Below are 13602 nucleotides of genomic sequence, written 5' to 3' on the forward strand. Positions count from 1 at the left end.
CCAGGAGAAGTCCCCCTCCAATTCTAGTCCTCTGGGTCAGACACCGATTCCCTATAGAATTCTGGGAACATTTATTCCTCAACGAACAAAGCCATTCAATTAGTTATGTGGCTTAGCCTGAATGCAGCCCCTGTAGAGGCTGATCCATCCAGTGCCTTTTCCAGATACACTCCTCAATCTTCTGGCTTTAGGTTCCTGCTTCTGTTCGCTACATTGATAAGCTCCAGAGATGCCTGCCAGAACCTACAGCATTTATCTAAGTGACTGTAGAGTCCTGGAGGCTACGTAGGATGCTGCCCATATGATTTGGACCGAGTGAATGCTGTCGATGCCTTCATCGCACCTCTGATAATATCTCGAGATGAAGTATTCAGTCCCAATAACCATTACTCATGCCCACAGGTTAGAATCCCTGATGATCTCCTTACTATGAGTTATGATATAGTTACTTACATGGGGCATATTGGGAACTCTGGTTTCAGCTCTGTCCCAGACTCTCCACACTGCTGTGGTTGATGTTTTGACTCAGAGCTTGAATGACCTTTGCTTCACGCTTTTGTTTTCATAACCAAAGACCTCTCAGACTGATGTCTACCTTGACTTTGGCATGGCAACAGGTGTAGCTTAGCTAGTAAATCTTCTCTGAGGCTCATAGGATAATACTAAGGATGTTGCCTGTAATTCACGGTCAGATGTTCAAACCTGCAGCTCAGCAGACCCTAGAGCATAGTGCACAGGTAAACAAAGTCAGGCAACAGTTTGCTGATTTGCAGCATGTGCCTTCTGTTAATCCATGGCATAGTAACTGCCTGACTTCCAAAGTTTTGGTGCCTGATGTTTCTCCCACAACACTTCAACTTCTGGGAGGTCTTCAACCCTTTTGTACAAACCACCCTCACCAGAGGATACAGTTTCCAATTCAAGCATCAGCCTCCAAGTTTGGAGTGGGGTCTGGATGACCTTTGTCAAAGATGCCCCAAAGCCTTTTGTTCTGAGGCAGGAAACACAGCAGTTCTGGAGAAAAGTGCCATTGAAACAGTAGACAGTTCATTTCAATTCAGAGGGTTGTATTTGACTTACTTTCTTGTTCCAAAGAGGCACAGTGGTATTATAAAGCTCAAATCATCTCATACTGGTTTTTAGAACATGACAGTGTACTGAAATGGCCTCCACAGTCACCAGATCACATTACAAGAGAGTACCTTGAAGTGGTGGAACAGGAGATTCAATGAGCAACCATCAAATCTATAGCAACTGTTTGATGCTGTCACGTCACATGAACCAAAATCTCAGATGAATGGTTTCAGCACCTTGTTGAATCTGTCCCATGTGGTGTACCTAATAAAGACTGCTGGTTTAAGAAGATGTAGCCATGAGAAGGGGTGACCATTGTGTGGATATGTCATTTTACACACACTGTAATGACAATATAGAACCAAACATCAAATTCTTCCTGGCTAAGTGCTTCATTCCAATGAAGATTCCTTCATTCCTTTACTTTTACACAACAGCTGAATGAAAGGTTCATGCATACAGTATACAGTCACAGTCAGAGAAACATGCACACATCACTGATGGACATTGTGGAACTCACCCTAATGATCTTTTTTTTTTTTTTTTGTCTAACGGAAATCTGATCTCACACACACACAGACACACCCACACGGATACCAAGATGTCAGTGCTTCAGTGGTACTAGACATGTAATTATTCTTGAATTGTAGGAGCATATTTGACTTGACATTTCCATGCTCTGCTGCTTTCTCATCTATTTTATTTGAATTTATTTGAATACATTTTATCACTTGGTTTCAGAGAATAGATTCCACAGGATTTAGTGGAAGAGTCACGGCACCCAATGAATGCTTAAATACAACACAATAAATAAACATCCCACATGATGCAAACAACTTGTCTTTTCCTTGCAACTTTTATCAGATCAAAGATTTTATCCAATTGAGCTCTCTCTACGTAATTTAAATTTCTCCTTCTTTCCTGCTGATCTTTTGCAACTTGTCCATTTTTTGTGTGTCAGACCTTGGCTACAGCTCAGGGGAATATTCTGGAGAACAGGGAGCTAATAGACAGCCTAAACCAGACCAAAGCAAGCAGCGCCCTAATCCAGGAGTCACTACTGGAATCACATAGGCTGCAGGCCTCCTTGGACCAGGTATTTCAACCACACACACACACACACACACACACACACACACACACGCGCGCACACACACACGCACGCACACACACACACAATTTGAAAATGCTATGTACTAAATACATTTTTGGGGTTCAGTTGTAAAAGGAGTAACACTTGGATATCAGCAGTATGAGTTATGTTGGCCTTCTACATGGATGTCATGCCTTGATGTTTGTGAGGCAAACTCTGACTCTTTATAGTTCAAAAGGCTGTAAGTGAAAATCGAAAAGCCTGTAACTTCTAATCTTTGACAGATGACTCCTGGAAAGCTTCGCTAGCTGAGAGCAACAATTCAGTTTTTATTTTTTGGAGTTTTTTGCCACATATGTTCTACTTTCCAATAAATGATTTGAGACCCTGTAAAACAGTTGCTAATTTATTATTAAAACAAGAGATTTAGGTATATATAACATACTGTCAATTTCAGAGAATGTGTACCTAAGCAAGTGAGCAAAACATATATTAAATGTATTAAAATGAGCAATATAACAAACGAAATGGTTTAAAATGAACACATTCCTTGCAAATCTCTGTACATAATGCTGCAGGCATCAGACGGCACATATGTAAAAGTGTAGGCACATTGTAAATGCATTATATACTCATCCTCTAGGGTGCAGTGTTACACCAGAACTGATTTTGCACTTTACTCTTTTTTTTTTATGTGTGTGTGTGTATTTTATTATATCTCCCCGGTTCTTTTCTCTGTCCCATGCACCTCTGTTTTCTCTCACAGCTCCTTTCTCATTATAAGTCATTGAGTCCGTCCTAATTTATCCCTCTATTCTTCCATTTTGATTGAAATAAACACTTGTAATTGCTTTTTCACGCATTTTATGTTTTCTGCATATCAGTCCAATTTTCGGGCTTCATCCATCCATCTGTTGTAACTCCACAACATATGTCGTCCTTCTTTCACTGTTTCCTTGTTTTGTCCCTTATTCCTTTTTGACATTGTTTTTTCTCTCTCTGTCTCTCTTTCTGTTTTTCTTTGTTTTTACTTTAGGAACGGGATGCCTACCTGCCTCTTGCAGAGAGTGCTAGCAAGATGTATTTTGTTATCACAGACCTGTCAAAGATCAACAACATGTACCGCTTCAGCCTCGCCTCTTTTCTGCGCCTCTTCCAAAGAGCTCTTCAGGCCAAGAAGGTAACTAAATACTTTTAGCTCTAACTTTAACCCTTTATTGTTACTGCACAGTCATACTTTGTACAATAGTACAGTGAAATTGGAGTACTGTCCCACACTGGTGGTAAAAGAAATGCAAGCAGATCACCATACATAAATAATACATACATACATACAATACAATAAATTAAAAAAGATGTATACAGAATAAAATATGTACAATGCAGCAAGAAATTCCTCACAGCTCCTACAGTCACAATCAGGGTGTAAAATTAAACTGTTTGAAATAGCAGTTGACTGTTTTCAGTGTGTGTTCACGTGTTTTCAGTCGTGGCATTGTATATTATCAGATATATGCACAATCTGTGCCTTTTTATTAATATACCAGCTAAAGGATGCTTAGGCAGTTTAGTGTAGTTGATGTTTCAGTGGAGATGGACCATGTGTGTACGGATGAAATAGAAAAAGTTCAGCTTCAAAGAATAGCTTTGGACATCTTGGATAATGCATTTATTTAATTTCTGGCAAAGAGTTCAGTGAGAAAGTTGACACCTCTCTCTTTTCTGTCAACTAAATATGAAACTATCACCGAAAGCTTGTCAGCTTAGCTTAACATAGAGACTGGAAACTGACCTAGCCCGACTCTGTCCAGCAGTAAAAAAAAAACTCTAAACTGCTCGCTAATTAACAAGTTTTTTTAACAGAGGGTCTCTGGTTGCCTGGCAACTGCTCATACACAATAGAGATATATGCACACAGCTATTGGGCAGAGCTATTCACAATGCTAGCTCTGTTCAAGCAATAGCCTAAACCTCTAAATTAGCAAAGTTTCCTTGGGAAAAAACGTAGACGCAAATTTCAAAAAAGCCTGTTCACTTTTCTCTGATATATAATAACAGTTCTGCTCAGTGCATTGTGTGCGTGACCAGATATTTCTGCTTCTTTCTTCAGTTGGCCTTCAGTTGTACCTTTCGACTAGTCTGCCTCATAAGTGGCTCAGGCGATTGTTGGGCAAGTCTAATGACGTAACAACCACTAAGAGCAGAGCAACTCTTCAATTGTTCCAATCAGGCACGCACCCTCAAAGATGAAAATAAACGTCGCATCATTACAGATCTTCTGGGAAAGGCTGGTTCTGTGACATAGAAATTCATCTACAAACTGTTATTGGGAAAGAGACTATACGGGAAAGTCTCATTTTCTTAATTTGCATCACAGCTCATTGTACATTGATGGTAAAAAAATAAAATGGAGTGGTACTTATGTAGCGCATTTCTACTCAGTAGAGCACTCAAAGCACTTTCTTACTGCAAGTCTCATTGACCCAATCACACACACATTCATACAGCGCTTTTATCTACGCGTTGTAGTATTCACACACATCAGAGGGCAACTTGGGGTTCAGTAATTTGCCCAAAGATACGGCACCAATCAGACTGGAGGACTCTGGGATCCATCTGATAGGTAGACCCCCCCCAGTGTTTCATACATTACAAAAAACTGGTTTGCAATCTTATTCACAATAACGTAAATTGCTGTTTTTGGCATGTACAGAGGAAAGCAGTTTTGCTACTGCTTATTTTTTAATACATTTATTACTCATCAGTACAAGCATTAGTGCAAGACAATATGTTTACACTGAAGCAGACCGCAAAGGATATGTGGTGTCTGTAGTTGTTTAAGAATATTTTGTCTAGCTCAGTTTATTTTTGATAAATTCAGCTTAATTTACTTTGTTACATTTTATAAGGATTATTTTTTCATTTAAAGTCATCATTTTTGTGTTCTTCTGTAAGTGAGTATTTCAGTCTGACCTGTACAGCTGGAGCACATCGTGCATGTATCACACTAATGTTCCCCATCTGAGCCCTAAGCACTGTCTGATAACCAGAGTGCACACATGCATGTGCACACACATACACACCGGCACACATAGACTGGGTTGAGAGACTGAACACTAATTCTCCCAAATCCTGTGTGGGTTGTTAGAGCCAGTGCTGCCATCCAAGAATGTCACCAGGCAGCAGTTGGTCACCACTCTTACATGTTTCTACGTATGAGTGTGTATGTTGTCTTACAGTCAGCAGTATAGTCAGAATAGTGCACTGATTCATGGACTCTTTGCATCCATTGGTTTGTGTGTTGAATAAGCAAGTTTAATTTGCCACAAAGTGCAGATGGCTTCTGAAATCTAACAAGAGGATTTTACCCTCTCATGGCTGACATACACACTTTTCTGTTTGCCTGCATACATAGATTCACACAGTCACACTTTAACAAGCATACCCATGTGGAAAAGAAACACGAAAGACTTGTGTTTTTGTTTTATGTATAGTATACACAATGGTGAAATGGTCGGGCAACTGAAGTGTGTTATATAACTTTAAAAAAAATAAAAATAAGTATATAACAGAAAAAAACGTCACACACACCTTGAATGGAAGCAGGTTATGAAGTGTAGATTAGCTTTTGCAAAGGTTTAAAACAGCAGAGATTCAGATAGGAGAGGCAGAAGGACACATACATGAAAAAACCCCCCAGATGGGGCAGAGCATCAGTCCATCTGGAATTTTTAAAAAATATTTATTTATTTTTACTATTTCCATTTGTTTCTTTTGTTTCTCTCTCTATATGTGTTGTTATCATGGTATAATTGTAAAATAGATGCGCATGCACTCCAGAACAGCCTTGAGACAATCGGGTTGCTCTGATATGACAGAAAAAAAGAACACACTAAAATATAAATGCTGTTGTCAATTATTCTACTTTTGGTAGTACATCTAGGACACAGTTATTTATTATAAAATACAGTTACAGACACTTTTCCTGCTTGGTATTAATAAAAACTTATTTTGTGACACGACATCCTTTTGTAACATCAGTTCGTCCTATTTAATGTCCAGTGTCTCTTCAGCTCATTTGTCTGTGTGTTTGTTTGTTTTACATTTTAGGAAGAAGAGAATACTGATTCCAGGATTGCGGCTTTAGGAGCCAACTTGAAGAATATGGTTTATGAGTATGTCTGTCGGTCTCTTTTCAAGGTAAACCACATATTTACACAGAACTACAAAGCAAATGTTGTTTGGATAATTTATTTGGGTAATTTTGGTGATTTGTATGTCACCAGTGGGTAATATATTAAACACATGGACATGGTCATGTGGGCTGTGGCATTTAAATGATGCTCTGTTGGTACTAAGGTGTCCAAAGTATGCCAAGACAATGTATGCCAAACCAGCAGCCTAAAGTCAGGATGGATCCACGCTTTCATGTTGTTTATACAGTCAGTTTTGAACTTACCATTCGAATTAAGACTCATCTGAATGTTGAACATTTTTCCAGTTGTCTTTTGTCCACTTTGGCGAGTGCAAGAAAATCAAAGCCTCAGTTTCCTGTTCTTACCTGACAGGAGTGATATACCCAGTGTGGTCTTCTGCTGCTGCAGCCTGTTTGCTTCAAGGTTCAATGTTCTTTGCTTTCAGAGATGCTGTTCTGCATACTTTGGTGGTGTCGTTATTTGAATTACTGTTACCTTGTTATAATCTCAAAGAAGTCTGTCTCTCTAACTTCTCAGATCACCAAGGCATTTTTACCCAGAGGACTGATGCTTCCTGGATATTTTTAGATCATTCACCCTAAACCCTAGAGATGATTGTGTGGGAAAATCCCAATAAGTCAGCTGGTTCCAATCAGACTGTTTGGCACGAATTCCTATTCCAAATTTATAAAAATAGAAACAAAAAACAAGTCTTTAATCACCTTTCTTCCCCATTCTGATTCTCAACTAGTGGGTCATGTTATGAAGAGACACATAAGACATGTGCAGACTACAGGAAATATAGTCATGTGTTCCTGATCATTACTTGCCTGTTCATTATTATTATTTGTTGAAAGTAATGCATTAGCCTTGCAAAGTATAAATTTGTATTTTTAACTTTGCAACTTTTGTGGAAAGTTGACCAGGTTGGTCATTCAGTAACATACTGTCAGATGAATAGAAAGGAGAAAGGAGCACACGCTTGTCTATAAAATCTATAAAGCTGTCAAATAGTCTTTGTCAATTTTTTTGACACTTTGCAAATCAGACAATCATGTACATTTGCTTAGTACATACTTTAAACCTCTGAAGTTAATGCAATAATGAAGCGTCAAATACTGAACAACACAACAATTGTTGCATTGATCCGAGAGTGATAAATGCAGTTTTCTTACTCTGTGTGTGTTGTGTGTTCTCAGTTTAGTAATAGAGATTTCAAGCAGAGTCAGGTTGACTGTTCACTGCTGATCATATCTATAGGTTATCTTCTTACCTGCTACACACAAACATGTACATATATCGTTAGCAGCTTAGTTATTAGCAGAGGGGAAACACTGGCCTACTTTATCTGTCCTTCTGTCAACTCTATCATGTGTGCTGAAAAAGAGATAACTCTGAGGGGAAGAGGGGAGGGGTGGGGGGGATGTTGATAATGAGCAAGACAGAAAGTGGAAAAACAAAATGTGTGAGAAATCATCATCATGAATATTACATTTTAACAGACCCATATTTTCCTGTGTTAAATTCCATGAAAACCGAATGGATCCAGAAAACACTTACCGCTGTTGTTTTAAATCTTAGAGAATATGCCATTTGACCTCCTTTAGCTATTTAATATTTTTATGGTTGTTTTTACAAAATATGCTCAAAGAAGATGGATGGATGGATAGATAGCTAATAGGTGGTCATCAAATATTAAATATATAATATGTGATGACCAGCTTAGTTTTTTTTATCTGATATTTAGTTAATTCCACTGTAGAATGAATTTACTTTATGGACAGATTGTGAATGTGTGGTTTGTATTCTAGTCCTATTATTGTGAATGTGAGAATTTAGATGCATCTCCTGAATTAGACAAGGCATTAGTTTCACTTGTAGAAACATATATGACATATAGTCAAGGTTGTACAGTCTACCTGGGGTCTTTACCTGCCACTATTCTAGTATATACTATACTAGTAAGAGACTTTCGTGGTCTTAGACTCTTTCAGCTTCATTTCTTTCTGACTCAGAGCACACACTACAAAAACATGTATACACACAGATTGACACATGCACACAGAAATGTGGTACATTTTTTGTGCTTTGTGTGATCAGTCATCTTACTCTTCAACATTGTGTGTGCGCAGCTGTACAGTATCCACTGCTGCAGCACTTCAGTAGACGGGCTTGAACTTTGCAGCTTGGGGTAAATCACTTAGACATGGATGAAGAGATGAAGCATGGAGAGGGTTGGACAGAGGTCATGGCAGTTTAGATGTCTGGTCTGACTGTAACCTGAAAATTAACTTTGCTGCACATCAAGCTGAATCTTCATCTGGTTGGTAAAAGTACAGAATATAGTAGGTGACAAGCAGAGATGTGTTAGGAAGGTTTTTGAAGACGTGGACTATGTAAAAATGCTTGATTTTCTTTCTTGATGTATTTTATTTTAGCTTTTTTATGGGTGGAGTGTGTGGAGGTGTTGTGTCTAACCAAAAACCCACATGTCTGCGACAAAACAAAGGGAAACTCTTAGAAAATACTCATATTTTAAAAACAGTCACTACAGTTAAGCTTTTAAAATACGTGCTGTAACTACCTGGAAGGTCTCAGGAAAGTACACCTGTGAAAAAGTTTGGGCCCCATTGGAACACACACACAAACACACAGTCATGTTTTCATATCTTGGTGGGGACATCTAGTTCACATAATGCTTTTCCTCGCTGCGTCCCCTAACCCTAACCATTAAAAAATGAATGCCTAACCACAACTCTTAGCCTTAACCCATCCATAACCTAACTGCATTTTTTCCCCATAAGGACTGTTGGTCCTCATAAAAATAATAACATCGCAATTTTTGGTCCCCACAAAGGTATGGTGCACATGGTACACACACACAGGAAGCAATTCGCTCATCATCACTTTGCTAGCTATTACCCCTCAGCTACAGACATCCCGGGCTCTGGTTACCTAGGTAACATTCTAATGTATTTACCACCTGTCAAATATCAACTAAGACTATCCTTCACGCTGCTCTTTTACTGGTAGTCGCTTCAATCTCTCGCCTCAAAGTTAAGAAAAGTTTACTTTGTGTTGCTGTCCATAGGTCACATGGCTTTCCTATGGTCTGTGGTTGCCACTCCCAGCCACTTCCTGTGTGGATGCCCCTTTGGAAGAGACAAATAAATAAATAACAACCACTTGTCGTCGAGGCTAAGCTGTCGAAGGGAACGTTCATAGTCCTTAATAAGCTGTTCTTGAACCTTTGCTGCATCTGCCGTCTGTATAATATCATTTCTTCACTATAACTCTCTTTTTGTTGCCAGTGGTGCATAGTTAAAAATGCACCCAAATTAATTTATAAATAGATTCTGGAGCCCTGTGTGCACCTCCTCTTTTGCTACCTTGCATTAGATAATCATCCAATAAACACACCTAAATGATGAATAGCTGTTCTCTGACAGACTACAGTCTCCATTATCTACCTTCTCTGCATCTGATAGCAGTGACATCAGCTGCTATGAATAGCCCGGCTGAATTGATTAACACATTTAACCTTTTTTTGCCCACTTTATAGAGCATTGAGACTTATTACGGACAAGCATTCTAATTCTAATGTGGTTGCCCTTGCCAGTTGTTAAGTACATGAAATTAGATTAACATAAATATGCGTGGCGGTCACAGAAGCAATGTGGGTGTATTCCGCTGTGAATGTTATTAGGTGCATTGTGTGTTTGTTTATGGAGTACTGTGGTACTGTTACATGTAAATGATGAGAAATCAGTAGAATCAATACATTTATATAATGCCAGTTATGGGCCACTTATACCACCTACAGACGTAAGATGTGAGCTATATTAGAAAGTCATGACTCATAGAATGCTCTATGAGCTCCAATAGGAAATGAAAGAACTTCTTGAGAGTTACTGCTGCAACTAAGTTACTATAATTTATTTGTTTAAAACAGGTTTATCTTTTTATTTTACATGTATTTTTACTGTTTGGCTGTATGTACGTACAGAATATATTTCAGTGTTATTTTTTCACTTTTATTATAGGGGGCTCTAAACTTGTTAAAAAATGGTACTATTTTACTTTAAAAGAAGGTGATTGTGCATCCTTCATCTGGTGTGTACTACAGTGGCATGAAAAAGCATTTGCCCCCTTCCTGATTTCCTATTTTAAATTTAAATATTAGACAAAAATAACACAAGTAAAACACAAAATGCGTATTTATTACTAAGGGGGAACTTGAAACCTGAAAAATAACCATTTGTACTTTGAAGGCTCATTGCATTGGTTTTGAAGCATTTGGCTGGATCTGAGCAGAAAGTATAGCCCTGTACATGTCAGAACTCATCCTGCTACTTTTATCACTAGTGTACCCATACCATTAATAACCCCTTTGTCCCACTCTTTCTCTCTCTTTCTCTCCTTTTCTATCACTTCCTTTCATTACATCTGTGGCAGGCTGACCAGTTGATGTTTGCTATACACTTTGTGAAAGGCATGTACCCCGAACTCTTCCTCGAGAACGTGAGTCATTTTGTTTGTTCATTTTTAGGATTTTATTACCTATTACAATGACAATCGATCGGCATGCTTTTTAGCTTTCAATGTGTTAATCTGAACTCTTCTGCTCCATGTAGGAATGGGATGTCTTTACTGGGTCCATCGTAGGAGAAATGTTTAAGAAAGAGGTAAGAATTCAACTTTTTCTTATAACAACAAGAAGACACCATACTTTGTCTTTTCTGTCTCTCTAATGTCTCCCCTGTCTTGGTAGGAGTTCCCTTCTTGGATTGATCAGGAGAGGCACGGAGCAGTGGCCATTTTAAAAGTAAATACACTGATATACAAAATAACAAACAAAGCATACATACTCAGCTCGGATAGTAATGGATTTTCTTTTAAAAGTTCCATGTTAACATCATCTACCGTCTGCCGCAATATGCAGCACAGGCATAACAGTAGAATACTGCATTCTGACATGAAAAATGCATTTTTAAAGGTGGTTAAATAGATTGCCAGTGAACCAGTCCTTACCAAGCTAAAGATTGGATCTATTCATCTTACATCTCTCACCCTTTTAACTTTTGCCCCCTCTCTTTTGCAGGCTACGTTCCCGGCTCTCTACCAGACCCTCTGTTTAAGCGACTCAGACCTTTGGCTGTCCTTCTTGCAGAGCTCGCACTGTGAACAAGAAATCCCATCTTCCATTGCCAAGAAGATTACTCCCTTCCAACAGGTCAGCTTTCAATCAACTTCTTTAGCTGTGAGCCACAGAAACATTGAACACCCGCATTTGTTGGTTCAAGATGAACCTTTCAGCATAGGTCACTCCTGTTTCTGCTTAGAAACTGATTGCTGTTACAACAACAGACAGCCTGCTATTTTAAACATTTTTATTTACCCTCCAGATATAAATTTTATCTAATTCTTCTTATTTTGATAGTTATTATCATAATTACTTAAAAGGATAATATGTACAAATACATAATATTACGGTACAGAAGTTATGTATATGTATATTAACTTGGCTATAGATGTAATTGTTCGTGTAATCGATTTTTGCCTTAACACATATGTCTTTATACATACAGTACATTTAAGATCTAGGTTACATAAACCTAGGGACCCCAGAAAAATGTGTATTAGGTTGGCAGGTTTTTACTGAAGGTTGCTGACTGTGAACCAATGTCACAAAGTGAGTGCTACACCAAAAGCTGCCTTGTGATTGCTTTGGTCACTAGCAGATTGCCGAGCTCTCCCATAGTTTGCATGAAAAATGCTGACTTGTCTGTAAACACTTGCCAAATGCCAGTTGATCACCAGAAAACTAAAAAAGGCCAGTGGGAACTTTAAAGTAAAAAGGTGTGATTCACTGCTAAAACCAACATGTTTTAACAGATACAGCTATTACTGTGAAGGCAAATAGTTTCAATTTCAAGCTTGTGACACACTTTTCACAATTTAACTGTTACTTGAATATAGTTCCTGAGCATTAGGAGACAAGTTGCGGTCTTGCATGCAAACTACAGGCAACTTCCAGCACCAATCACAGGGAGATGTTCAATGCAGCACCTTTATACCCTTTTATGACCAATTTCCCTTTGCAACTACCAAAAACCTCCGACAACCGCTCACCAACCAGTTGGGGAATACAAATTACTCGTTGCAACCAGTGGCTGCCAGCAGGTTGCCAACCCTCTCTGGGCCTGTGTGACTGTGGCCAAAGTGATTGGGCAGCTTCGGATGAGGACCTCGCCCTCTCATTTCTTTTAGTATAATAAAAAAATTCTTTAATCTTTCTTTTTTTATCCATGGTCAAATAGAAAGGAAAACCAAACACCATTCCCCACCTGGTTCCAGATTGAATAAAAAATTACCCATTCTCAAAACAAAGAAAGACACTGGAAGCCATTTATCTGTAAAGTCAAATACATGCATTACATGCAGGTGACATACTCGTTTGCATATATATTTCATTCTAAAATATATTAAAAAGAAGATCTCAAACCCTCACCCTGTGAGTCTGACTGTGGATCTATGAATAATTTAGGGAATTACTTTTCTTAATACCTGACTCTTTGGAATATGTCACATACTGCTTTGACATAAGGTTTTTGTTTTATCGGTTCGTGGGGATTTTTTTGTTTTTTTTTCCAGCTGTTATTGGTTCAGGCCGTCAGACCAGACCGGCTACAGAGCGCCATGACTTGTTTTGCCTCTCAAACCCTGGGTAAGTGTTTCATATTACTACTGTGTGCTCTTTTCATATTTGCTGTGCACCTGAATATACATAAAAAATAGATTCCCAGTTAAAAACAACAAATTCACAGTGTCTTTCATCTTCAGTGATGCTTACAAGATTTCTTTTTTGCCCTAATTAGTCAGACGAAGATCATTAAAATAAATACACCAACACTCTTTATTTTCTTCTTATGCAAAATATAATGCAGATGTTGAAAGTAAACAAACCAAAATGTGACTGAAACGATAAACTGAAGCAAACTGAAATTTTTGTGATTGCTATGGATAATGAGATATAAACATATGAAGATGTCCTCTTTTATTCCTTTCAGTAAAGTATTTTTCTCCTGCTTTCACTCCACTATATAGAAAGGTGCTTTGTTTTTCAAGTGCACCTTCTGCTTTCACACTCTACTCAAACAAAATATTTTCAGACAAGGCTTTTATTCAGGACTTCTAAGCCGTATTTTCCCACTTGTCATCAATGGTGTGATTTTTATA

General features: G+C 38.3%; 1 protein-coding gene across 3 annotated transcripts in view; it reads left to right on the forward strand.

Annotated features, from left to right (window-relative positions):
• The window catches only part of dync2h1 (dynein cytoplasmic 2 heavy chain 1), a 115907-nt gene that overhangs the window by 58559 nt on the left and 43746 nt on the right, over nt 1-13602 (forward strand). For all 3 annotated transcript variants that reach the window (XM_025898120.1, XM_005474647.4, XM_005474648.4), the window contains 8 exons: nt 2036-2170; nt 3204-3347; nt 6278-6367; nt 10819-10884; nt 10998-11048; nt 11135-11188; nt 11465-11596; nt 13018-13090. In XM_025898120.1, the coding sequence (XP_025753905.1) occupies nt 2036-2170; nt 3204-3347; nt 6278-6367; nt 10819-10884; nt 10998-11048; nt 11135-11188; nt 11465-11596; nt 13018-13090 (745 nt within the window). The remainder of the gene's footprint in view (nt 1-2035; nt 2171-3203; nt 3348-6277; nt 6368-10818; nt 10885-10997; nt 11049-11134; nt 11189-11464; nt 11597-13017; nt 13091-13602) is intronic.

Source organism: Oreochromis niloticus, linkage group LG14, assembly GCF_001858045.2.
Source record: "Oreochromis niloticus isolate F11D_XX linkage group LG14, O_niloticus_UMD_NMBU, whole genome shotgun sequence".
NCBI classification, from domain to species: Eukaryota; Metazoa; Chordata; class Actinopteri; order Cichliformes; family Cichlidae; genus Oreochromis; species Oreochromis niloticus.